The following is a 27,767-nucleotide window of genomic DNA, read 5'->3' as shown; positions in this document are numbered from 1 at the left end:
CAATACAATGTATCTATAAATTATCACAGTAAAATAAATAGAAATTATTTCTGCTGCGGCTGCTGCAGTTTTCTGAGAATCAACCAAGGAGTGGGTGGACGAATGGCGTGCGCTGGCTATATGCATTCGTAGCTGGTTCAGATTATGGAAGATACGATAGTCATAGTCCACATTTTGGCAAAACTGTTGAACGGTTCCCTTCCTTGCTTCCTCGATTCCTCTATTCCTCGCTTGCTCCCTGCACCTGCATTACTCACTGGTTCAGTAGCGTGTTGGTCACCTCGGAGAACGAGAGCAGCGGACTGCCGTCGGCGTACGTGCCCCCGGCGGTGGGCGGGGCATAGGCGAGCGCGGTGTGCGCCGTAATGTTCGCCGGATAGAGCAGCTGATGATGCGGATGGTGCTGCGAGTGGTGGTGTTGCTGCTGGTAAATAGCATGCTGCTGCTGTTGCAGCGACTGTTGCTGCTGCAGGTGCTGCAGGGACTGTTGCTGCTTGGATGACTTGCGACCGATGCTGCTGACGCCTCCACCCACCTCCTCGGCGCAGATCACCAGTGGAGCGGACACAATGGCCAATTGCTGGTACGGAACATCCGATGCTCCTCCTGCTGAAGCCGATCCATTCAGCAAGCTGCTGACCGCTGGCAAGGCGGTGGGCGAGCGGGACAATGCGACTGGCGGCGGCGGCGGTGGTGATCCTGATCCTACTCCCACCAGCTGGTGGTGCAGCGGGTAGCCAGCGAGCGATTGCTGCTGCTGCTGCGACTGTTGCTGATGATGGGTGGTGAGAATGATCTAGGGAGGATCGTTATGGTTAGTAGTCAGGCGAGAGAGCACACTTGGGTGCACTGAAGTGGGTTTCTATTGGTTTCTATTGGTATCAGAAGAAGGTGAGTGGTTGTGGGTGAGTACATAGAGTGCGAGTGCGTCATTACTGGTGCAATCTATTCGTCTTCTAGCGGTGGCCGTGGTGCAGGTGGTGCGACTGGGCCGGAACATGGCCACCGCCGCCAGCCGACGGATGGTGCGGGTGCGGATGCGAATGCGGATGATGGTACGTGAAGTACTGCGAGTACTGCGTGTAGGAGGCGGGCGTCCATACCTCGCTGCTGTGCTGATGCGCCGTCTCATGGTGGTGGTGATGATGGTGGTGATGATGCGAGTGCGGATGCGGGTGGGCGTGATGGTGTTGTTGCTGCTGCTGCTGTTGCTGCTGTTGGTGGCAACTGGATGGGTGCACCGCCTGCTGATCTGTGCCCGTGCTGGTGAGTGAGCTGCTAGGAGCGCTAACATTGGAACCAACTCCTCGCTGGGATTGCTGAAGCTGCTGCTGCTGTTGTTGCTGCTGCTGTTGCTGCTGCTGCTGCGGAGAGGTTGTGTGCGAGGAAGCGGAGTATAGGCCAGAGTCATCGTGCTGCATCTGGTAGCTCTCCGGCGTACTGGCACTGCCCGACTTGCCCGGCAGCTCCTTCGTCCCGTTCCACTTGGCGGCCGTTGCAGGTTCATGATCGTTGTTGTTATTATTGGCGCTTGCATAGCCCAATCCGTTGGCCAGAGGAGTGGATCGCTGTGGGGACCCAGGGTTTCCCGCTCCACTTCGTCCACCATGAAGGCTATTTAGCGGCACCCCACTCGAGTGCGTGGTGCCCCACATCAGCACCGTTTGACGCTCGTAGGGATCCTGACCCACTGCGGCTGCCGCCGTGGTTGCGGCCAACTCTACTTTGGGCGTTACGCTTCCGACTCCGTTGGGCGTGGCGCCGCCCACGGGTGATGGTCCGTCCGAGGAGCATGATATCACCTCCATCACCTGGGGTGAAGACTTCGGCGTCTTAAGGGGAATTTGCTGTAAGAAAATATCGCAATATTAATGGTTAGAATTCCGTTCTTTGACACAAAGTTAAAGGTATTTCATGGTTATAGCAATGCCACTGACTTTTCTTACCTGTGGCGTAGAGGTGGGACTTCCATAGCCGCTGCTGTAGCCACTGTAGTACTTTCCAGTCTCTTGCCACTTCTCGTCCGCTTTGGAGGCTATGGCGTATCCGTCGTAAGAGAGGAATCCATTAGCCACGTACGCTGAGGCTGGAGCGCCGGAGTGCGGATAATCCGTGTAGTAGCCACCGACGGCGCCCTGCAGCCGGTACTGATGGAAGAGGTTCTCGCTGACTGGGTAGAAGGCGTTGGCCGGCATGGAGCTGCCCATGTAGAGATTGTCCGCGGCACTGGCATACGGCGAGGTTGTGTACATGGGATTCAGGTTGGAGTAGGCAGCGGCCACCGCAGCTGCCGGATCGGGCAAGTACTCCACGGCCACAGCCGGAGCAGGGGACCCCACCTGGCCACCGAGAGGCGAGGTTTGCTGCGTCTGCGGCTGGTTCTGCTGCTGCTGCAGCTTGCGTTTGCTGCGGCAAGTGGAGAGGAAGTCGCGCAGCTGCGTCTTGTAGCGGCGATTTGGACGCGTTGGCGTCACCGGCGGCGGCAGGGCGTGGGACGTGGGAGAGGTGCTCGGCGGCACTACCAGCTGGTCCGCCTCGGAGAAGTAGGTGGACGCCAGTCCCGTGTCCAGGTAGCTGACCTTGAAGTCCATGGTGCGCTTGCCCAACAGATCGTGGCCCTCCTCGTCCATCAGCTGGCGGTGCGTACAGATCACAAAGTCCGGCTTGGAGTTCTTGTAGACCAGGCGAGAGCTCGTCTGCAGCCACTGCCACTCGCCATCCTTCTTTTGGTAACGGTAGGCGATCATGCCCGAGGCGCCCGTCTTCAGAACTAAAGAACATCGGAAAACAAAACTTTAGTTGAGTTTCTTGTATTCAAATCTTAATGCAGAATAGTGAACTTACGCTCCTGATGGGCGCTGGCCACGTAGGCCAGGTCATCGTAGTGCACCAGGTCGTAGCCACCCATGTTGACCAGCTCGGCGTCCGCGTAGCCCAGGATGTGCTTGCCGCGCTGGTCCATCGATACCAGGGAGAAGTCCAGCTTGTGCTTGGACTTGAACATGTTCTCCTTGTGCGGGATTTCCAGCAGGCTGGGCGGCCCGAAAGGTGTGCAGTAGGCGAAGAGGGCGAGCGGCGGCTCCTCCGTCTTGCGGTTCTGGCCATGCAGCACCTTGATGCGGCCGCGGATGTCCAGGCGCAGGAAGCCGCTCGTGTTGTCCAGCAGGCAGCGGAAGCGGACGGTGAAGCTGCGCTCCAGGTACAGCGCCTTGTCCGGCGCCAGGGTCTCCGCCAGCTGCATGCTGGACATGTCGGCGGGCAGGAAACTGTTCCACAGCAGCTGGCGCTGCAGCTCCTCGCGGTCCTCCGAGTGCACCAGTTCGTACACCGACTGGTGGACGATGTCCGACTGTGGAGTATTGATATATTGTTATATTGATATATTGGTCAGGGGTCAGTCACCTGGGGATTCTTATTCATACTGCTCTCACTCTCACGCCGCTTCTCAGGCGCTCTCTTATTCGCCCGGGGTTTTCGGGGCGTATAAATCAAAATGCGCGCAAATTGAAAATGCGCCCCATGTTGGCCACAAATTGAGACATAAATTCTGCACGCGCCAGGAGCAGGAAGATTCGCCTGACGGGGGCTACAAGGGATTCCCCCCGTCCTCGTCCCTCCCCGTCCCTACCATTCTGCTGCCTTTTTTCTGCGCACACCAGAAAAGCAAACAAACCCAACTGATTTTCTCGAACGTTAAGCCGGGCTACGCTTTTAATTGAGCTGCCAAACGGGGCGTGGCAAGTGCCGCTTTACACATTTACAACTAAATTTGAAAAAAAAAATAAAAAAAAAACTACATAAAGGAGAGAAAAGAGAAAACAAACTCGGGCGGATGCTAACTACAATTTCAATTTCCATTCGACAATAAAGTAGGCAAAAAACTACAATGAAGGTGTACCCCAAACATGCTGCCGAAGGAGCCCGAATTCAAATCGCAATCGCAGTGCCCGCATCGGAATCAATCTGGCCACGCCCCGCTACTGCAGCTGCGGCTGCGGCTGCTGCTGCTGCTGCGGCTGGGAGATTCAAGGGGAGATCCCCAGCGATTGCGCAATCTGATTTTAATTTACGATCTGTCGGTTCCGCGAATCGATTCAGGTCCCCGTACCCTCTGAGCTTGGCCAGCGCAGACAACTTGGCCGAGGACCAAAAGCCCCAGTTGAGGCCTTGGATTTGGGTCAGAGAATACGACAATCAGGATGGATGCCTAACTCCTGTCGTTCAATTTATCTTTTTACTTGAACCTGTAAATATTTTCATTTTCTGCTTTTATTTTAAGAGAATCATAATATGTTCAGGTGAAATATCCCATTAAACCGATGCGTTTTACAAGGGCCAATATGAAACTTTACTATTAGATTTGGGTAATAATTTCTATTTATGTCCCCCGGCGATTCTGGGCCAAAGTGTTTTCCTTTCTCGAACCGCTTCCGCAATTCGGAGATTGACCCAAAAAACAGACGGACAGGGGTTTGTATGAAAACCGTCGGCAATTAAAATCAATCAAAAAACGGGGCGAATGAGAGCGGATAGTCTGAGGGGCCAGGGGCTGGTAGCTGGTGGCTGCTGGCTGGTGGCACTTACCTGATGAAAACCCAAATAGCTCTCGATGCTGTGCGTGGCAAAGAAGACTTCGCCTTCGCATGTCAGTATCATTAGAAATCCATTTAGGGCCTGCAAAGAAATTCAAAGAGAAATGGTCGACGGGTCAAAATTAAATCAAAACTATGAATTAAATATATGTTTCTTTTTTGGTCGATTTTCGGTGTGCTACTCAGACAAGTGGATAGATCCGAGTATCAATAGCTAGATGAATGAATCTTGGAGATGATATGTGATGGGTTGGCAAAGGTGTAATTACAGTAGCTGCCACGGCTCGTCATATTTGGTGAATGAAATGTTATTGATCGAGGCAGACGCAGGCATTTCGATGCACTGAAAAAAACTCCTTGAGTTTTAGGACAGCAATGCTTAGAGTTACGATATTATTCTCTGCGTTCTTCCATTGACCTGCACCGGTGGCGCCCCTTGGAATGAACTCTGTTTTGACCACATCAGGAGCTGCTTGAATGGGAGCCACGATGGCGGCGCTTAGGAGCCACAATAGCGGCCAAAGTGTAATCAGTGCCTAAGCGGCTTATTTCATCCGAGCCGATCCCAGTCGGATCTGGAGTTCCACATCAAACACCACCAGGAAATGGCTTGCAATTAAATCAATGAGTTTCAACTGAACCGAGCGAGAGAGAGAGTGAGACAGGGGTGAGTGAAGAGGAAAGGGGGAAGAGGGAAGGGCGGTGGATTTTGGTGTAATTGCAGGTTTCCATTCCAGTTCCCTCCCCTCGAAATCCCCAGATGAGCCATTGTCATTATCTATTCGGATATGCGCCTCCAAAGACTGGGCGCTGCTAACAAGAAAATGAAATGTGAAGTAAAAAGCAGCAGAAAAATCATGCAAAAGTTTTTGGTACGACGCTTCATTGTTTTGTTTATTATTTGGCGCATTATTGTTTTTGATTGCATTTTAAAGTCGGGTTTTATGGACTGCTAATGGCGGCGACGCATGCGATTCTCGACTGGATCCGATCTTGACTGGAACTAACCTAACCGTTATTTAGCCGGCCCAATCCGACCGAGCGACGTGTGAAGTGAAAATGAGAAGGAAAACTGAAACTGAAACTGAGCTGCTCTGCGCTGAACTGAACTGAAACGCTGGCCGCTCGGAAAGACAAATTTGCCAATGCTCCATTAGTGCCTCCGTGGCGGTGCGGTCGTAATTAATATAACCGAACTGAAAAAACTGCAAGAAACAACACCGCACACACAACAAATACTGCGCGTAATTAATACGGGCGTATTTAAATATCAATTTGCAGCCACCATATCGAGCTGCATACGAGTGCATCGAAAGGAAGCAGTCCCCCCATTTTGAGTCGGAGAAAAATGTGCGCGATTGCTGCTAATTACAGAGCAGCAGCAGCAGCAGCAGCAGCAGGTCGCAGGATTGAGCACAGGGGAGCCGAGGGATCTGGGAACTGGGATCGGGAATCTTGAATCTGGTCGGAGATGGGGCCAAACAGCGGGCAACTAAGCCACTCCTTGCGAGAGTTGGCATTAGCCGACATAAATGCTAAGTGGCGTCATCATTTAAAACGCATCAACAGCCCGCAAGGATGTGGTGCTGCCATGGCATTCACATGCTGCATATAGATGCTGCATGGTGCATGGATTGTCATCAGGCCACGCGGACTGGTCGGGCATCAATAATCGTCATAAAGATCTCCAACGGTAGCCAGCGAGCGGAGAGACATGGTCAGATATTCAGCGAGGTTACTTAGTTTGCGAATACTCTATTTGCATGTAGAGATACCAAGTGGGTGGAATAAACTGGGAGCAGTGCGAAAAATTGGTTTCACTTCTTTCCAAATTCCCAGCTCCAGTTATTTAGCTTTTCGCTGGGTTAAGGGTTCTATGTGAGCTCTTTTAAAAAGTAGCCTAGATAGTGCTTTTTATTAAATACAAATTATAGAGTCTACTCTTCTAAAGGGTATCAAGAATGTTGTTTAAAGTCCTGTTAGCTGGTGGTTCGTTTCTTTTTCTTAACCATTTTGATTGCGCTGTGCTCTTTTCATTTCTTGCGGCATTTTACCTTTTTATACGCCAAGAAAGATTTCTCCCCACAGTCTAATTGTTTCTGCGCCCCATCCCTTTCCCACCTGGCGGCACATCGAGGCCTCTCTGTCGCTCCCGCAGCTACAATTTAGACAAGCTCGTCTGCGGCGTCTTCTAATGCGATTTTAATAATACCCGCCCGTCTTTATAGTGGGGCATCCGGGGTGTAGAGGCTGTGAGGGGCATGTGGGCATATGGGCATATGGGCATATGGGCATGTGTGTGTGTGGGCAAATCTGGCATTTCTGTTGTGAGATTTGATAAGTTGGCAGCGATTATTTTATCATTTCCTAGCCAGATGCAGGAAGACTGTTGAGGGGCGGGGTTGTTTTCAGCGGGGAGGAGCCTTTCTAGTTTGGCCAATGGCCAATTTGCCCAAGCTTGTCTAGATAATTGCTTAATAAAGCCCACCCCCAGCGGCAGAGTCAGTCCATCACCAAGTACCAAGTGCCCCGCCAGTTAATATCTTCGGCGGATCTGCCACTAAACCCTGTAGCATGGAAAGTTCAGTTCGTATCATGTTGGCAAGCAAAGTGTTGAAAGTGTTTTACTTTCAGTGAAAACGGAAGACAATTAAATGTTGCGCCAGTATGTGTGTGTGTTGGCCCTCAACTGAGCTGCGTGACAAAATGCCATTTTCTAATGATAATATGTGACCCATAATAAACAGGAACAGCAACAGCAACAGCAATAGCAACAGCAACAGCAACAGCTGCAGCAAAAAGTAAAACCGCGCGGGCAACAGGTAACAAATACCCGAGGTATTAAAACTAAATATGCACACCTCACGGCGACGGCCCCCTTTTTGGCCAAAAGGACTCTTTCGTTGTGAGACAGACTAAAAATATGCACGGAAATGCACAATTGTGCAGTTTTGAGCTCGACAATTAGCTGCAGCCGGGAAAAGGGTGGTGCAGTCGAGTGCTTTTTTTTGGCTTGCATTCAAATTCGCCACTCACTCGCGGGCCACCCTGCGTATACGTAATGCAGCCTAACACGAAACTGCAACGTGCATTGCCCCACTTGTGCCGCATACATATATGTATGTATATGGTGCATACCGCGCACTCGGGCGGGTGGTTACTTTGGCGGACTTTGACATTGGATTGTGTGTGTGGAGTGCAGCCGAAAAAAGCGGCATGTGCGATAAAAAAAGGAGGTTGTTGCCGCTGCAAGTGCATGTTGCACAATTGCGTGTGTCTGTCTGGGCGGAGTGATGGGTGGTGCAGTGCTGGAGCGGTGGAGTGGTGGAGTGCTGGAGTGGTGCTATGGGGGTCAGGGGGCAGTGTCAGCTGTGGCAGCACCACTCGCCCGGTGGCCGCCTGCTCCAATGCCCGGTGAGCTATGTGCGCATTAAATTAAACTGTCATGACTGTGACAAGTGCATATGTTGGCGCCTCGGACAGTGCAACAAACAAATACTATACACACTGAGGCACACATGCACTTTTAATTCAGCAAAAACATGCAACTGCCCCAAGGCGGCGACTGTGGAGTGCAGCGGCAAGCGGGGGGGAGTGTGCTGTGCGACAATTTAATTGGAGTATTTTGGCACATAAACTTGAAATGCATAATTTTTTATGTGTGCTCCACTTCGGTGCAGCTGTTGCACTTCAACATGATAACTACTAATTAATTGTACTGAAATCGTAAATCAAGAATTATTCGTATTGTGTATGCATACTAGGTCTCACATCAATTTATTGAATTGGCTAAAGCTGAGTTGATTGAATGCTTCATGCAAATAATTTCAGTTGGATTTAAGACATACCTATATAGTTTGGTTTTCATTCATAAATATTTCATATAATTTGAGCAACTATCGTGTCCAGAAATTGATCTGCTATCGCGGCTAGAGCAACCCAATTTTCAATTAGGTTAATCAATTCCAGAACTTATTAATTGCAGACAATTACAAATGACAGAATATTAGTGCGGAAGTGGAAGTGGACTTTCCCAGACCTTCACCACCGCCAGTCGATTGCGTGCCCAGTATTTATCAATGGAAACTCTCTCGGCTAACAAGACGCTGATTGATTATTCCCCTTTACCCCCATCCACGCAGTCAGCAAAACACACCACGTATCCTGGCCAATGAAGCCATCAAGCAACACACTGATGAAGACAAATCGCGGCGATTGAGAGGAATTGATGGGGCAGGGAGGGGTTCTTTCAGCTGGACTCGGGACTCGGGACTCACCTGGAGGAACATATCACCATCCAACAGGCCGTGCTCGAAGGCGCCCAGTTCTCGTGTCCTGTAGCCTTCATGTGCGTGTATGTGGGGCAGGACTCCGTTATCCTCCTTATCCTTATGCATAACAACTGCAAGTGGAGAAGTAGAGAGAAATGTACATTTTACACACGTCAGCATTCTTGGCTATTTTATTAACCATAAATATTTGATATTCACTTAAAAGACTGAATAAATTCGAGGAAATTGCCTGGCCATAAATAAGCCACTCAATTGTTTTACAAAGCCACCTTCCTCGAGGACGAGGTGGAGACGGGCTGGCATAACCATAGTAACTTCATAAAAACCCAATATATCATAGATATATACAGTGATGGCTATGTGTGCCTGTCTCAGCTCCCCGAAAATTCTCGTACAATAAATATTTACGGCTATGGCGGAGTACTAAAAATTGTTTATGGTGTCATTGTAATATTTTATGAGAACTTTCGCCCCCCTTCGTACCCCCACCCCGTTGAATCCTTGAGCTATTCAACCCCAGGACCGACGACTAGGTCGCCATTTTGCCTAGGAAAATTTCATTTTATTTTCCCCCATCCATTAGTTTTGTTTATTTATTTCTTGGCGGCGGAGTTTTATTTTGTGGGAGCCGAGCGGGTTTTTATAATAAATTTGTCACAAAAATTGATTTATGTGCGATAAACGATAAAAGAAATGAAACTTCATATATTTTCACAATATTAGTAAAATGGTTTCGGGCGAGGAGTTCATTTCGGGAAGAGGGTGGTTAGGCTAAGAGTGTTGTCCTGGCCAAAACTTATGCCGCGCCAGCTGATGTCATAAATTATGATTTTTATCAACGCAAATGGGTGAAATAAAAAATGTTGAAGCGAAATAAAACAGCGGCTTAAATAAAAACAAAGGCAAAGTTCATTTACGCATGGCAAGCCTCGAGGAAAATTTCTCCCGAACTTTCCCCCATGTGCAACCCCTAAGCAGGGGAAAACTCTTGGAGTTCGGCTTCAATTTCAATTAGCAGGTTAGCATTCCAAAACCCACTCCACTCCCAGCTCACTCCCAACCACCTTTTCCTGGCCAGGCTGACCAGGCTGACCAAGCTGACCAGGCTGACCGCAAACTGGACCTGCTTGTCGCCTGACTTTAATCTCGGCCTTTCTGACCTTTTTATCAAATTAACAAAAGTGACTCGCTCCCGCTCCCACTTCCACTTCCTCGTCCACTGAGGAGCAAGATTGTTCATTTTAGCGAGAGTGCGATAAAACAAATAGAGGCCCCTCCCTCCTTCGCCTAATGTGGCCCAAACAAATTGCATCATGTGCGTGTAATCCTGGCGTGATCCTTTACAGCCACTTGGCCTAGGACGTGGTCGTAATTATTCATAATTTAATTAGGCTCAGTTTACATTCATTTCGTAGCTTGTCGCTGCTTTTTATGATTTCTGGTGGAATATTTTAATTTTTTTGTACGTGCATAAACTCATTTAATTAATTTCTGCCAGGCGGTTGGGGAGATTTGGGTTGGGTTAGCTTTGGCTCACTTTTCCGTCCGGTGTTTCGGGTTACAAAATCTGTCATGGCGCCCTTTATTGCACTTACATTGTACTATTATTACATGGCGTATAAACCAAATTTACGACAAATTCTCCGCATTCTCCGCATTTTCTGCAGCTGTTTTCCCCATTTTCTCTGAGCCGGCGCTTCCATTCCATCTTTCGAAGGACCCACCCTCCTAGAGTCGTTAAACAAACGGACGACCATCCACCGAGAGCCGTCGGCGGTGGATGAAAATCTTGGGCTGCGAACGACCGGAAAAGCGCAAAATCTCGGCTATCAGGGTGGGGCATGCAGGTCACAAACTCTCCGCACCGCTCGATGATGTACACACATAAAAATGGCGGCGTTGGAAAACCCCACCCAAATGGCCAAAGAGAAAAGCCAGACAGAGAGAAAGACCAATGTGAAAACAAGTTGGGAAATGGCAGAGGAAAAGCGTGCGCAGCGAGCGAAGGAGAAGAAGACCCGAAAGATTCTCGCAATAATGACGTTGCACTGACGGGACGGGACGGCACCTCCAACTCTCGGACATTTCCTCGCTTTTCCTCCGCTCTTCCAAAGGTGGCGTCAGTTATGCTTAGGCTGGAGCGGGAGATGGAGCTGGAGCTGGTTATGGATATGGAACTGGGCGTGTCCGGAGCTGGTGGCACGGCTTGGCGCAGAATAATAAATAAAGTTTAAATTTTCTGACATTTTGGCAAACATTTTCCGTGCCGACAGAAGCAAATATGTCATGGAAATGTCAAACTCATCAGCGGATTTGATTGGAAAACTGACAGCCACGGTGTTGGTAGTACATACATATGTATATCCCTAGGTATCCATAGCCATCCACCCAGAGCATCGCAGCGGCACCACCAGCAACCATTGGCAGCTGTCCGGAGTGACAGCGCTTTTTGGATGCACCCCACCGCCGTTTTGGGTCAAAGGTAAAAGGTTAACGGGTGGGTGGGGATAGTTGGCTCGATACAAGGCGTTAGTTTGCAGGTTCAGCGGGTGTGGGAAATTCCGTTTGGTGGGGGGAATATTAAATATGAACCGATAAATAAGCTGTCTGCTTCGCCAGGATAGATTACCATAAGGATGTATGGATGGAAATAATAGACACATTTTATTTCAAGGGTTTATTATAGGAATTATAGGAAAAATGAGCTGCTTTTCCAAACACATTGCAATCCATATTGTAATCTATGATTAAGTGTAGACAAGAGAACATAACATACATAAGTGACTGATAAAATATAAGTTCATCGTTTAATGCCTAAATAGCTATCTTAAAAGTGTTTAGAAATCCCATTCATACACAGTTTTAAGAATACGCTCGTATATAATGTTCTTGTTATAAGAAATTTAAAGAATAACTTTCATTAGGCCTGGTAAAACCCAGCTCACTGCAAGGAATTTAAATTTCGTAGAAAAATCAATTTCGGCTGTTGAGGGTTCATGTGTTGAGGAACGTGCGTACGCAATCACAGAAAGAGCCATTTTAAAGTAGCTACATCGTTGGCTGGACTTTAAATTGAACTAGGCCTTTAGACGGCGTATCTTTTAACCCGATGGAAAGGAGGAACGACTAGCGGGGGTGTCGACCTACGTAAGTCACGCAATGTTGTCCCCCGAGCAGTGCATATATACTATGGGTATACACTATACCAGTTTAAGCTCCACTAGTGTGGGGTATATGGAAACAGCTGAGTATTGGCCGGCGTGACAATGCGACGCCTTAGAGTACAAACAAGCGCACCAGCCAAGTCGAAGCCAACAGAAACAACACCTACACGGAGCTGGTAGGCAAGTGCATCGCCATCACCATCGCCATCACCATCACCATCACTATCGCCATCGCCTGACTGATTGCATGTCCGCCTGCGACCCATTCATTGTCTGGTTTTGAGCCCAGTCGGCGGCAGAGGGTTAAGGGGGCTGGATGGGCCTTAACTGGAGCAACGCACGAAAGTCATGTTACAATGTACGAAAAATTGGCCAAATGCCGCTGGAACTGGCTTCACTATGTTTATAGGTTAAGAACTGAGCCTTGGCCTCATCCCCCCGCATGCGCTCATGCACCAAGCAGACTTTTTAAGCCAATTGGGAGCAGCTGCCTGTAGGCAATTTTGATAATAACATAAATGCCTTGCTGCAGGAGAAATGGGGCGAAAATACCCAGACGGGCTGACCAAGTGACCTTGTCGTGGCCAATAATCGGTGGGTGACTCGTATGCCTCCCAGCTCAGTTGTCCCATGTTGCAGGTGCCATGCCCGCGATGCAGATTCATTCACAATATGCCCAGCAGGTTTCCACAGCTCTGCCGCTTCCCACGAACCCCCGAGAACCAGTTAAAAGAGCGCCGAAGGCCAAGTCATAACTAATGGCGACATGATTTGCCAGCAGATCTATGCAAAGAAATGTGGGATACAGATACTTCAAGATGAAATCTAATTTATAAGTCCCAATTTTTCCAAAAACCCCTTTTATCCACCTATTACGATTGGCTGAAGTCAGTAGCCATTTTGTATTGTAAAATATGAACTGTATTTTTCGGATATTAAACTTTAAGCTATCATTTTTCTCAGTGCTCTACTAATCGTGTGTGGGAACTAGCTGGCTTGGCGAAACGGCAATGCAAATGTAAATGCGTTCCCATCTCAAGTTACCAAATCTTTGAAGTAGCTGCTCAAATGGGATAGCAGAGCACTTGGCGGCGTTTCTTGGGAACTCAATTTACTTACGGGCCGCTTTTTACTACCATTTTAATGGCATTAGTTCGCCAGGCGGGGGTTCGCTTTCGACAGGGGAAAACTGCGCTTAAAGCTTGGCGTGCTAGGCGCAGAAAATGGAATAGAATGAATAATAATCGTTAAAACAGAAACTATCAATATCAAAAGGGTCATAACAACTAATAGTGCTTCAGCAATTGTTTCAACATCTCCCCTTGCCACCCAATTACGCAACTCATCAATTAGGCAGACGTCGAACCCAGAGACAGCAGTCTTAACACCGAGCACCGGGCATTAAAAATGAAGAAATTGCGAGTCTTAACAATTATGGCCAGAAGCCGAAAGGTGGCCCTGGCAATTATGGACAGTTACCCCCCACTAGTTCCATCCCACCCCCTATCGGATTCGGGCCAAGACAATGGCCCATTAGCAGCGCGCTTTAATTATTTAGTTTGCGGCCAAAACCGAACCCAGAGATGGAGGAAAAAGCGCACAGAAAAGCACGAAAATACGGCAACAAGGAAAATAAGGGAAGAGACTAACTCATCGGGAGTGGGGCGGTCGCGCTGAAGGGGCGTGGTTCCCGAAAAATAGTACAACAAATGCAGAAACAAAATTCCGCTTCTTTTCCTCCCGCATAGAGAACATTTCCAGTTTGCTTTCGCCGTCTCGCTTTCCTTATTGTTTTCGGTAGCAAAAGTTCGGGTAGCAAACGTTTTTTGCGCAAGTCAGGGTCAAGCAACTGCAGATGGGATCCAACACTTATATACTTATATACATATACTGCTACATATATACATTGTCTGGCGAATACATGGCCAAGACAGCATCCTCCATCCCCCACCCAGCTGCCATCTAATCAATTTTAATCGACTTGAGTGCTTCCGCTGGTAATCCATGAGCGGCACACGTCGCATTCGGATGCCCATAAACCTAAACCGATTCCCGTTCCCGTTCCCAGGTTTGAGGGTTCGATGGCAAACAAACACTAATTGTAAATTAAATGATCCCGATAATATCCGGGAACATCTATCTGGGCGAGCAAACGAAACCGAAATGAAAACAAAGCGTTGACCTCGCGCCGTGTTGTGTGAGTTGTCACAACCCCTCGCAGGATAACAAACAAGGGTCGGGGGCAGGATCTACTCCAACTCCACTCCACTCCACTCACCGGGGCACACGCCGCGACGGTTCTGGTCCATTAACCCGTCGTCGTTGCCGTTGTCGTTGTCGTTGTCGTTGTAGCTACAACTTGGAGTGTCCTGCGAGGTTCCCCGAAAGAGTCCTTTCGGGGGATGCCACCGCCGGCAAAGGAAACTAATGTTTATATTGACTTTTCACAATGCACAATGCGGCACGTGGCCGACGGTTGCTCCTTTTTCTCCGTGTACATGTCCTCTAAGCCAACAGTTTGCCAGTGCAATTAACGCTGAACTACGCTTGACCGCTAATTGTCAAAATATTTACTAAACTTCTGCTACCTTTTCCCGGTCACTCTTCGATTTTGCCACGTGGGCTTAAGTTAGATGGGGCAGGATCTGTGTTTCGGCCTCAGAGGCGCTTTATTTCTGCACTGAAAACACATTATAGCTGTCGTGCCACACATACATATGTACAATGAGTATGCCCAACTCCCCGCCACATTTATCGCAAATGAAAGCGAATGAAGCAATTAAATATTTTCGTTATTTTCATTTTTTTGTGTTGGTCATTAAAAGAAACGCGAAATGCCAACGAACTCGGACGGGCGAATCGTTAATCAAGCCATCAAGGCCCGAGAGTTTATTGCATTTGTTTTAATTAATTTAAATTATACAAATATGTTGACCCCTCGGAGTCCCTCTCCCCCCCTCAACTGGTCAACTACCCCTAGGTCAAGTAAGTCTAAAGCACCCCTGAGAGAAGTAGATACATATGCCAGTTCCTCCAGCTCCTGGCTTTCCCAATTCTGCTCCCGACTGACAAAGCTGCGGACATTATCCAATGCACTGGGGAAAATAAGTTATGCTGCCTAATTATTTAAGAACTGGCATAAAATTAACCATGAACTTGTAGTCATTTTGAAAACTAGATAACTAAAAACCATCAGAAAGCTAAAAAGATATTGCAGGACTTATATGGCGGAGTTATACTTATATGTGAAATAGATCAAAAGTCCCAGGTAAAATTCATTAGATTAGAACCAATCAGGGGAAAATTTATTTCTGGCACACCTTTGTACTATGATTTTAAGATCCAAAATTTTCCCAATTTTCCGCGTGCTTTCCAATAGTCGCTTTGCTCTAGACCGCCCCACGCTGCTGGCGGCTTCCTTCCTGTTCTTTAATCCGTCAACAACACGTGCGTGTGTTTGTCTGTCTGTCGGTCGCTTTGGCGGTTGGTTGGTTGGTCCTTTTCGCTTTTCGGGAGGAGAGGACCTCCTGGCGCGGCGTTGAAATTAGTTTTGAATCATTTATGAGTCATGTTGCTTGGGGTCTGGGTCTGGGTATGGGTCTGGGCCGCAGTCTGACCAACCGAACCCAACAGAACGGGGAGTTCCTCAGAGCGGGCATAATCGATTTAATAGGCCGAAATCGTTACGCGCCGTATGTACATATGTTGAGAGGGCGTTTTCCCCAAATACCCGTACTCTATGCATACAGCGGACTCGCAGTTAGCACTCACCTTGAAAATAACTTTTGGTTCTTAAATAACTAACGGACAGCCTTAGAATGCTCAGTCGATCCAGTTTGCTCAAGATGTTCTGCTCGAAGGGCAGCAGCGAGGCCAGGAGATCCAGCTCGGCGTTGAGGCGCTCCCGATGCCGCTTTGATGGATTGCTCTTTGTGACGCCATCCTTGGGCGGCGGCTTCAGGCTGGGGGTGAAATGAAAATTGGAAGCGAGAAGTGAGTGAAAGGGAAATTCAAAACAATTTTCATGCATAAATGGAAAGTGGCTCCCTAAATAGAACCAAATATAGAGCGTATGAGGCCTCGACTGCGTCAGCTGGCGACGACGGTGGCGTGAACTTGGAAAGGTCAAAATTATTAATTGCACTTATCAGTTACCCGAAACTACCTAATAACAGTCGCACAATGGACCTCACTATCCTCCCCCAGATGGTCAACGGCCCTCGAGGATTACGACCATAAAACAGACACTCAATCAGGGGTGGGTGGGTTCGATTAGCTATGCCCACTTGGTTCTCTGATTAGTACTCGTAGATCCAAAAGGAGTGGGTGAGTTGCGCAATCGATTCCCTTTTTGGTTTCTGCAATGCGTGATAAGGATACCTTTAATGACCAGCACATTTCACTTTTAAATCGCATTTACTGTTAATGCGAGAAATCGTGCTATTGACTCTACTATTATTTATAAATTGTACCGTGAATGAATGCACAGTCTAAGAAAATAAATAGAAGTAAACTTATATAAGTAATTATAAACATTTTTAATTTTACTCCGCGAACTTTTGGCTAAAAGATTTCTTAGATAACTTCAAGTACAATTTTCAAAAAAATAACTCACTCTAGAGCGAACCGCCCATCTTTCCTAAATTGATGCCTATGTATATTAAACATAATTAAACTAATCGATCGAATTCTTCCTATGAATTAACTTATTAAATTTCCACATTTTAAATCCCATGCTCCGATTGCGATTCAAGAAAGTTAATCGGGCCCATTACCTGGCTCCACCTCTAACAGTTTCCATGAATCGAATCATAAACGGGAATATGCCCAGGTACAGGCACAAACAAATCAGAAGTCGGACCGCAATCTGAAACCACTCCAATTAAATGTCATAAAATGTTCGAGGACCCAGGCAAACCCCAACCCAACACAACCCGCAGTCGAGTCAAAAGTAGCATTGTAAAGCCAAATGCAGTATGTGATATTTTATCATGGGGTTGTGCGGAATTGGAGCCGCACAACTCATAAACGCAAAATCCGTTTATGATGGGACACGGGGCATGGAATATGGGAAATGGGGAATCAGGAATCGTGAATCGTGAATGGTGAATGGGGCTTGAGTGGTGGCAATCTGGATAAGCTGGTGGTTGGACTGGGATTCAAGAGCTTTGCCGCTAATTCATCATTATCTCTGCCCGTAAGCGGATAAGTGGGACAGTTATGCCGGATTGTCTTTACAAGCTACGTTCTCGGAGTTACCTGCATCTGGCTCCACTTTGTGTTGGGCTGTGTTCTTTTTTTAATCATTTTTTGTCTCATCATTTCATTTCATCATTTCCATTGACATTATTACATGGGTAATTGCGGTAATTAAATATAATTATTGTTGTAATTTATGAGACGACCCCCTTCATGGCCGTTCCAACCCTTTTCCCTCCGCGTGGCTTTTTTGTCACTGTTTGAAATTTTTTAGATGCTTTGTTTGCCGTTTGAGTTTTTGTGTGTGCTGTTTTTATTTGGAAAACTTTTTGCTCGACTGCACACACACACACACACACACACACACACATACACACACGGGTGGCGGAAAAAAGGACGTGGACTGTTGCAGGATATTGTCGCGTTAAGTTAATTGGCTGACGGACCTCGTCCTGTACATTTTTTTGCTGCAGCAGCAGGTTCCCGGGTAATTGTCAGTGGCATGTCCGTTTGGTGTCACAAAACTGGACGACGACATGTTGCCTCAAATTGTCGCCGGCCGGATAATCCCCACTGCTGATAACGAAGCCGTCCCAATCCCAATCCTATTATCGTGCCACCAAGGTGTCGTCCTGCAGGAGAAGGAATGCCAACTTGTCGCCCGGCAGCAAAGGATAAAGAGATCGCAGATAGAAGATAAGAATTCCAGCAGAGACCCACAAGGATTCCAGTGGCTACGCAAATCGACGCTAAATGTGGGGGTCTTTGAGCCACAAGACCTCTCATCAAATCAATACAAATCGAAGGACCGCATTGAATGAAATGGCCAATTACGAAGAAATTTGAAAATGATCAGTGTCTGGGCGAAAAAGGATAAACGAGCGAACTTATAGCTTTATAGCTGGACTTCGGCGGCATGATTATATTGATGAACGAAACCGTTAGACGCATCGGAATGCACTGGAGGACGCCAGTCAAGGCTGCGAATTAGCAAAGGGAATCGACATAGAAATAATTTCCAAGCCGGGCCAAATTGAGGCCCCTGCCAAATTGGGGGCAATGCGGTGTATTATTTTTTTGTGGCCCTCTTGCTCTCGGTTTGCGCGGCATAAAATGTATAATTTTCTTATTATCTATATATGGCGAGGGAATGAAAAGGAAGCCAAATGGCAAGGGCAAAGGCGACGGCAACGGCAACAGCAACAGCAACGGCAACGGCAAAGGATCAGAGGTGGGACGGCAAGTACTGGAAATAAAATTAATTCCATAAACAACTTTCCAAAAAGTAAAGAACTTTCGGCGGCGGCGGCGGAGGATAGGTAAAAGGTGGCTCAACCTTTTGTCTGGGAGCCATAAAAACGTCAAGCAGGAGAAACACAGAGAGAGTTTAGAGAGCAATCCTAGCCAACAAAGGATATCTGCAGAAGTGTGTGTGTCTGTGTGTGTGTGTGTGTCTATGTGCTCCACGTTCCTTGCGAACTTTCAGCCCCGAAAAGCCATTTTTATTCTCCTTCAGCTTTGTCGACATCGTCGTTCTCGTCCTCGTCCTTTCTATACATTTTTCCCCATGTATTATTTTCGCCATTTGCCACCCATTCGGCATTCTTCTTCATATTTCTTCTTTCCTTTTCCCATTATGAAATGAATTGCTTTTAAAGAAATTACAATGCGGACGACTTTTGGGATTGGGGTTTCGTTTGCCGGATCGGAGGGAGGAGCCAAGGGATTGCGAACCGGGGTGGTATATGTGTATATGTGTCTCTCGATTGGGTTGACACAAATTGCCAGGTCCAAGGCTGTCGTCTCGCCCACAGCACGCCAAAGCAAAGTCCGGAGATCTCACAGATACGATATAAGCCCTAAATCCCGACGCACCACACCCACTGTTGTCCAGCGCGGTAGATACATTGGCAAGCTTAGAGTAAATTTATTAGGCTTAGTCGCAGAAACTAATTAAAGGACAGCGGTGTTTATAAAACTATTATTTCAAACCAAAAAGTAAAGTATTTTATTGATGTAGAGATGATAGAATCGTGACATGAATCTATATGATAACTAAAACAAGTGATCTGAATAATTAACTATAGTGCCTAAATGATCTGTTAATTCGAAGCAGCTTTTCAACTTGGTCATAGGATGTTCTTCTTGAGATGACCTAGTTACTCCTTATTAAAGTAAATAACAGATGCATTTCACTTTGCATTCGTTCTATAATGCAAAAGCATATGGGGAAAACGGAATTAAACCGAACTAAATCAACTTGCAAATAGTAAGAAGTTCTTTTGCGTGTGTAAAAGGACAAAAAGTTGTAATCTGCAAAATTTGGCAAGTAACCGAAAACTTTCCTTCCAAATATGTTCCCATTTGCAAGTGTCGATTGTTGCTCAATCCCCACGACGACCCTCGACCCCTGGCTTGGATTTGCATACGGCAGAGTTCAGCCGGCACCCCCGCTTCAAAAGTGCCGCTTCCTCGTGCCTTTGTGATATGTTTATAAACAAATGACACGCAATCCTTTGGGGGGCACGTGAGTTCACGGCATCCAGCTCAGCTGTCTACGCCTTCGGTTGGCTACCTCGGCTACCCGGCTTGCATGCAAGGCATTACGCATACGCAGCGTGTTCAGGTGGCTTTTGCTGCCGCTGCTGTTGTTGTTGATCATAACACGCTCAATTTGGCGCCAAAATCGCAGCAAACCGTTAGCAACTGGCACACTCATATACTCACGCAGACCAGACCAGGCCAGACCAGACCAGACACTCATTCATTCATTCATCAGTTGGTAGCTCTTTTGACTTTGGCCTATGCGTGTTGGTCGAGAGCTGCGTGCCGCCACTGCACCTGATAGATGTGCCCCCTTGCCACAAAATTGGCGGCAACCCTTTCGGCACCTATAAAAACGCCAAGTAGCGTGTCCACAACCGAAAAACTCTAAACAACACCAGCGTATTGTGGGTCATCACAGCTTACTTTTACTGCAACTAAATTGATTTTGCATACTCTTGAACACCATACACCACCCACTTGTTGATAGCGAATGTATCTACATCCAGACTTTAAAAATGCCAGACATATCTGACCTGTCACAGTGGTATTCCGTGAAAATGTCACAATTAATTGAATTTACATTTCTGCATATAAAAATGTCAAAACAAAGAGGGGCCTATAGGAGCGGGGCTCGAATTTAAGCGCCATTTAGGGAAGCTGTCAACTGGGGAACATGCTACTCTGCTGCTCTGCTACCGTGCTGCAACTTTGGTCCAGTCACTTAGCCCCAACAGCCAGCAGAATCTGGCCACAAAGGGAGCCTCCTAATCTATGGACCACTTAATGGATCTGCGCCAAATTCACGCATAAATTTCGAGGCTCAGCATCCCAAAGCTGTTAAAATTAACGAGGAGCACACGTACTCAGGGAGCGAGGGGAGCTTCACAGCTTGGCCAACTCATTAATTTTGTCAACCCGAATGCGAAAAAAGTGAATCGAGAGGCAGTAGCTGAAACCAAAAGCGACTACAAAACGATCGCGCAACTCTGTCAAGATAACAAGGCGGCGAAAAGAGGAGAAAAAGTGGATCGGATTTGGTGGAGACCAAGTCAGAAGAGTATTACACAGTAAAATAAAATAATATTTGTTTTGAATAAGCTTACTAAAAATTGAAGCAAAGGAAATTCATCCAAACATATCATTCATTCGCTGATGATTATAAACGAATTGCAAGAATGTTCAATTGGTTTATTTATCATTTAATTAATTAAATACAGCACCATTCACATTTTGAATTTGTATATAGAAAACTTTAAAAAAACATGTTGTTTATAGTATTAGATATGATAGATTTCAATGAACTACTACTTTTCGAGCACCTATGTTGCAGCTTTACGCTGTAGCCTTAATTTACACATCTTTTGTGCTAGTAGTCTCATTTCTTCCCAGTGCATCTGGACGAAGGCTGCGACTGAGAATCTCGGAAGAATCGGTCGCAGGCTCAGGTTCACGGCCCGCGCTAATCGTCAGAGGGGCGAAACACTTCTTGAATGGATTGTGAACCGAATTAAGTTGTTAAACGCATTATTTGCATATTTCGAATGCGTTGATGCCACATTAAGATGCCACAAGCAGTACATCTCCTCCCTCCCCCTCCTCGTACTCCTCCGAGGCCCTCGGGGCTCATTTGCATATTAATTGTACAAACAGAGGCGGAGGAATGTTCGTTCCGTTCGCTTAATGAAGTGATAAATGTTATCGATGGCTTTGGAGAGGCCGACAATCGCGTTTGATCTATGGGCCAAAGCGACAGTTTTCCCATCGCCAAAGTTTCGCTGCTGTTCGGTTTCCAGTTTATGATCTACCGGGGCAAAAGCAATTTGTATCTACCAGATACATTCTTGCAGTGAGTACATAAAACTACGGTTATAGCGACGGACAGTGTGAGTGTGCGGCCGTTTTTAGTTTTATGATTACCCCTGTGTCAAGCTCGATTCCTTGCTTTCAGTATACTTTTAGTTGTAGATGTTCCATGGGGCGGCAAAAGTTCCGCACAAGAATAACGTCAACTGTGCCAGCCGGGGGAGCTCAAACTACAGGAACAGCAGTAGCAACAACAGTACCAACAACAGGAACAACAACGAGAACAACAGAGGCTAAACTGTGGCAAAGGCAACTCATTTATTTTATCGATTAAACATTTTTGCGATTCGCGCAGCGGAATCTCTTTTGGTCTCTCACTAAAAGGAGCTCCAAAGCCAGGCCATGTGGGCTTTTGGGAAAAAATGTATCTACTACTGACATATACACACACATACATTTGTGTAGCTAATATACAGATACACACACACACACACACAATCACTCGGGGGCGACATCAAAGCGCCGGGCAAAGGCAACTTTGAAAACCTTTTGACAGCTGCGAACGCCAAAAAGGAAGGCGCCCAGGGATGGTGGAAGGGAAGAGGAGTGGTTGTGGGCGAATTAGGAACAGGAAGAAGGAGCGGGAGCGAGAGAAGAACAAGAAGAAGGGGGCGAAGACGAAGGGGCGGGTCCCACCCTCCACCCTCCGCCCAGCCTGCTGCGGTGGGCGCGGCCTTTGGATTTAGTGGGGCGCAGGATTGGGCCAAGAGTGGTGAAAAGGGGCTACTGTGCGCTAATGATGCGCATTTGGCATTTTGGCCTTAATCATTTATCACCCGGCGACGCCGAATAATTATTAAATTTTGTATCTGATTTCGGTCTTCTTAGGCAATCAAATAATACATTTCGAACCTTTTAATTAGGCGACACATTTTATTCTAATTTTACTTATCACAAGTAATATCTCTTAAAATGATATATAATTAACTATTTTAGTAAATAAAGCAAAATATCCATTAAATACATTAATATGAGACACAATAACGCGTTACAAGAACAACTCGTAACTTTTTGAATAACAAAAACATCAAGTATACATGGAATATAAACAATACATTTAATAGTTCGTTTTATCAACGAATCCAACGTAATAATAAGAAATTAACGGTTTAGTTTCATCAATGATAATTTGATTTGTTCAAGCAGCTGAATAAAGCCAACATTTTCGTGAAACTCCGTTCAGCCCCCATTCTCTGCAATAAAGAGCCTTTTGTAAGCTCACTGCCAGAGTTAAACGATCCCTTTTGGGCCAGGGTCCTGGGAGGGGAAAAGGTAACTAAAAGTATCACCTGCCTGGGCCAGATACCACCTCCTCGCCGACTGCAAGCCGAAAGGACACCCCGCCCAAGCCCGCTGCTCCTGGCCAGCCCCTTGGGCGCTCCACTTCAGCGCACACTCGAAAAAGCAGAAAAACACAAAACCTACAAAAATATGCAGAAGGCAACAGTGCGTCCTGGTTGTGGTCCTGTTCCTGGTGCTAGTCCTATTCCTCCTGCTGCTGCTGCTTTTGGAACTTTTACTGCCGGCCGCACCACTTCGGTGGTGGATTTTAATGGAACGCTTTGGGTTAATACAAAATTCTTTTGTTTTGCTTTCGCTGACTAACCTGGGCTAGGCTCGGGGTTGGCCAAATGCAGGTGGTCAGCCGGGTATTATGGATTAGTGGATGGGATAGTGGAATAGTGGGATGGTGGACTAACACATCGCTTCCAAACATTTTCTCAGTTCACTGACACTAAGGCGATCCCAACACGGCGATCCTGATCCGCTGGCCAGACAGAAAGTCCGACAAATCGATGGTTTTAGACCAACTAAATCGCTTGTAAGGCCGTAAGCGCTTCAACACCTTCCAACATGACTGATACCCAGCCCAAGAAATGGCAACAAAGTAGCTGTCCCAAATGAGACAGCAGACAGCAGGGGATATTGAGACAGAAAGAGACACTCGCACTCGCTTAATGGCTGATATCGGCGTACCCCTTTCTCCTGGCCAAATCTGTGGCCCACTGCCGCCCAGTTTGGCATATGGAGCAGCACTATTTAGGCTTCGATACGCTGCATTACGCAATGGTGTTAATTACTAACACACGGACACTAGGCACCCGGCGAGTAGGAGAGCTACGAATACTACAGATATGGATACCTTGATACTTGGATACCCATATACACCTAGATACTTAGATACTTAGGCACACACACTGGCAGACGGATAATCGCCGGCAAGCAACTGAAGCGAACTGCAGCGGCAGTGGAAAACGGTTAACCAAAGACGGTAGCAAAAGCATTTAAAGCCATTTTAGCCACGGCGTCCCCAATGGAAAATCGTGCATTAAAAGGCAAGGTTTTGGTTTTAAATGAATCGGTGAGTTCTTTTTTGAATTCAGGCAAGGAACTTTGAAAGTAGTTTCTAAGGATATCCCCCGGCATATGTCATTCAACCCACATACACGTAACATGTATCTGCCGATCTCCGACACCCCCATTCCATTGTAATTAACTAAATAGAATAACGCGCCAGTCGGCCGGTCTTTTAAGCCGAGATACTTTTAACCCCATGTGAACCGGGTTTGGTGAGGAGGGCGCAGGCGCAACTAATGAGCAACCCACCACCGTGAGCCATGTGGTGTCTCCCCCACCCACCCATTCATCGCCCGCCGGCTGGTCAGCCCGTTTGACCAACATTAAATTGAGTTGCGACTTCCAAATGCATGCGCCCTACGAGCAAGAGGTCCTGGCCATATGGTCGTCGGATAGGGACCCTCAAAAGCCGTGCTCCGACTGATGCGGCCAAAACATATGTCGCAGTGGACTGCGGTTTTCCACTCAGCGATCTCCTGGCATGTGGGAATGAAACATTCCGTAGACTCTGCGAAGTGTAATTCATCAAAATTTTCACAAATTCAATTTGCTGCCAACGGAGTGGGAAACTGTGTTTGGCTGGGCTGAAGGTTCAGTTACACTACAAAAATAATTAACTTCAGTCAAAGGTAAAGAGAACAGAAAAAAAGCCACAGTTAATGGGAAATCCAAATTTGTGCTGAGTCAATAGATATATGCTTATGAACATATCGTAATTTTCTGCATGGAATAGAAACTTTATAAGCCCTGGACATCCTTTGAGCTCGAAAGGCAATTTCTTCTACCCAACAAGTTTCAAACCGACCAGTTTTGCAACTCAATCAAACTGCATACAAAGCGAGTGCTTGAACTTTAAACCGCTGCAACACCCGGACCAACAATCGCAACTGCAACTTGGCTAATTACCATCGCACCACAACTGCAGCTTAAAGGAGCATTTCAAAGGATATGCCAGCTGCAGCAATCAATAACGAGGATACCCCCACACACCCTTGTACATAGCTGCAGCCAGAACAACAATAAGCTCACATAGAGAGCATAAACAACTAGCTGATAATCAATAAAGCAAAAGCAGGACTGATATATCCATAACAACCAACAAGTGGAACCCCCAACAGCGAGGGGCAACGTGATTCCACCGTTTTAGGGGTTAGGGGCAGCTCACAACTTTAAATACTTGTGGTAATGGCCAACAACTCTCAGAAACGGATGCAATGGCTTCCAATTAAACTGTGCACTGAATTCGTTTCATTTGGGGTAAAGCAGGAACGGAAGGAAAGTAAAATACCGCGAATTCCTAGATCATCCAGATAAAAAATTGCAGGGCACATATTAAGGTCGATGGAAAAGCAGCAGGTATAAATATGAAAGGAGGAAATCATTGTTATGAATACATATTGAAATGATACTTTATCACTGGTAAAATAAACAACATTACACACAAACATTTTTATTTTGGAACATAAACTTTGGCATAAACTTTTCAGTGCTGAAATTTAATTGAATAGATAAGTTCCTAATAAAATAGCTGCACGCAAAGTGCAAACTTGGCCAAATGTTGTACGCAAATACCCATGCGGCGTATGCGTAATATTTGTGTCTAGGGGTGAGGAGCGCATATCGAAGGGCAGCTGCTTCCCAGCCCTTGGGAGCTCAATTAAAGTGCAGTAAAAAACGGAGCGGCTTGAAGCTAAGGCGAGCACATTTTGATCAGTTCATTAAAAACATTAAAAAATAAAAACTATGATCGAGGGGCAATGCAACGCTCGGCGCAAAACCCTAAAAGAGTGAGGCCCTCGACCTGCCACTCGAATAATTGCAGGTGTGCATTGCAGCAGGGAGAGGCAAGGTGACAATTTTGCGTCAGTCGAGCGAGTCAGAGTCGGTGTCAGCTTCGAGCCAGGCCCACAGCCAGGTCCACAGCCAGGTCCACGGGGTGGCACCTCGAAGGCCCTGATGTTTTTTTTCTTTTGCCAACTGCAGTAAAGCGTAATTGTTTTTGTTTTTTTCGCTTTTTGTTCTTTATCAGACTAGCAAGAACAGCGAATTACGCGACTGCCTGTCGATGGTGAAACGTATTAAGTTGAAGTTTTACGGAGTAGCCAGGAACTTTAATAAGAACGAAATTTGGGGAGAAGGGGAATTAAATTGCACACAAGGAACTTACTGTGCCAAACACTACGTATTGAACAAACAAATGTTTCAGTTTAAGTTGGTAAATAAGAGAAATATGAGGAAATACATAGCTAATACTATCATAATAACATATCAAAGTTATTACTATCAAAAAGACCCGAACACACATAATAGTTATTTTGCGTATATGTATATTGAAATCTTCGAAACGCTTTAACCATTTTTGTTTCATAAAAGTTATAAAAAACCATGGAAACCGGTAAAGTTTTATAAAGCAAAACAACGAAATATTATTTTTAAGCTTTTATGCCCGAAACCTAATTTTTGAAATTGGACTGTACTGTTATTAAATGGCGTACTAATCCGACTATAACTAAATAGACGCATATTAAACGCTATATCAGATAAGCTGGATAACCAATCCATCTATTAGCTGCGTGCTTATCCTAAATAGATCCTGGTTCTTCGCTTTGGGAAAAGCCCAAGATAATCGATGCGGACCTGAGCTCCGCGTTCTTCGCCCGTTCAAGACCAAGGCGCTCAAGCTGATCAGTGGATCTTGATTATGGGGGTCGCAACATTAGCGATCGGTGGTCTGCACTTGGCCAGTGGGCGGGGCCGGGCTGCAGTTGCCGCTCCTCGCCTTCTGCATATTTAGCAGCGCTGCTCATGATAATGCGTGAGTTCTCATATATTTATATTGAAAACATTATGCTTTGTGCGGCTGCAGCAGCTAAGTACACAAAATTATCAGAAATTATGTGCACCTTGGGACAGGCAGATTCCGATCTCCCCCAGCGAACAGCCGGAGGGGCCGCCGTCATCATCATCATCAGCATGACCGTTCATCATCATCTCCATCAACTGTTTGGCTACTGTAATTTCACGGTAACCTGCCCCGACATGCATAATGCAAATCAATTTGAATCTTTCGCTCGACCAAGGGGAATTCACCGCCCTTCATTTCATCCAAAGGCCAAGTCAAAAGTCAATGGCGATGGCGATGGCGATTTGTCAACAAAGTGGCCAGCGGATCATTAATAATCGAATGCGGGGGATTCAAGAGTCAAGACCAGTAGCCGCGGAGATTGATGGATCGTCAGCGGGTGGCGCCACAAGGTGGCAAGCTGGTAAGTGGCAAGTGCAGCCAATCGCATTGATTGAAATCTTTCAGTAATAACAGAGCACCCAACAACCCGCCTCACAAACATTCCGCCTCCCGCTGTGCATTTATATCTGAATCTGTATCTGTACGAGTGAGTATCTGTATCTTGGGATTCGGATCGGTATTGGTTCTGGTTCTGGGATTGAACTGGGGCATGGGGCATGGGGCACGGACTCACCTCTTGCCGTTGCGTCGCCTTCGCTTGGTGGCGTAGACGGTGCCCAGCTGGCTCATTGCTAGGGCGGAGTTCGTTATGGTCGCCGTCGTGAATGATTTTAACTCTTATTATTTTTCGTATCAATTTTTCGTCGTCTTCTGCTGCCTTCTGGCTTGTCTGTCGTACAGGTTGTTGTTTCCTCGTTTCCTCGTCGTGGCTTTCAAAATTTCGCTTTTTTCTTGGTTTTTTTTGTAATTGGTTTTTATTTATTGATTTGGCTTGCTCTGGGTACAC

At 46.7% G+C, this 27,767-nt stretch overlaps 1 protein-coding gene across 2 annotated transcripts; it reads right to left on the bottom strand.

Annotated features, from left to right (window-relative positions):
- Positions 1-27,767, bottom strand: LOC122620794 (single-minded homolog 1). 2 transcript variants are annotated; one of them, XM_043798420.1, is made up of 8 exons: positions 27,495-27,767; positions 15,820-16,010; positions 8,870-8,994; positions 4,585-4,674; positions 2,845-3,349; positions 1,947-2,770; positions 1,104-1,847; positions 1-796 (listed from the first exon to the last, which is right to left on the bottom strand). In XM_043798420.1, the coding sequence occupies exons 1-8, from the start codon at positions 27,548-27,550 to the stop codon at positions 254-256; spliced, it is 3,078 nt and encodes a 1,025-aa protein (XP_043654355.1). In that variant the 5' UTR covers positions 27,551-27,767; the 3' UTR covers positions 1-253. The 2 variants fall into 2 exon arrangements, with proteins under 2 accessions (XP_043654355.1, XP_043654356.1); XM_043798421.1 differs by lacking the exon at positions 1-796 and having other exon boundaries at positions 925-1,847; positions 1,938-2,770.

The sequence above is a fragment of the Drosophila teissieri genome, chromosome 3R (assembly GCF_016746235.2).
Source record: "Drosophila teissieri strain GT53w chromosome 3R, Prin_Dtei_1.1, whole genome shotgun sequence".
Taxonomy (NCBI): Eukaryota; Metazoa; Arthropoda; class Insecta; order Diptera; family Drosophilidae; genus Drosophila; species Drosophila teissieri.
Note: the sequence above shows the minus strand (reverse complement) of the source record. Positions and strands in the feature narration are given on the sequence as shown.

Bases quoted from the DNA above. Each gene is read 5' to 3' on its own strand.
- LOC122620794 (XM_043798420.1), bottom strand. From the start codon at position 27,550: ATGAGCCAGCTGGGCACCGTCTACGCCACCAAGCGAAGGCGACGCAAC. The intron at 16,011-27,494 runs GTGAGTCCGTGC...TTTCACCCCCAG, and splicing joins AGGCGACGCAACGGCAAGAG to CCTGAAGCCGCCGCCCAAGG. The intron at 797-1,103 runs GTATGGACGCCC...GATCCTCCCTAG, and splicing joins CGCATCAGCACAGCAGCGAG to ATCATTCTCACCACCCATCA.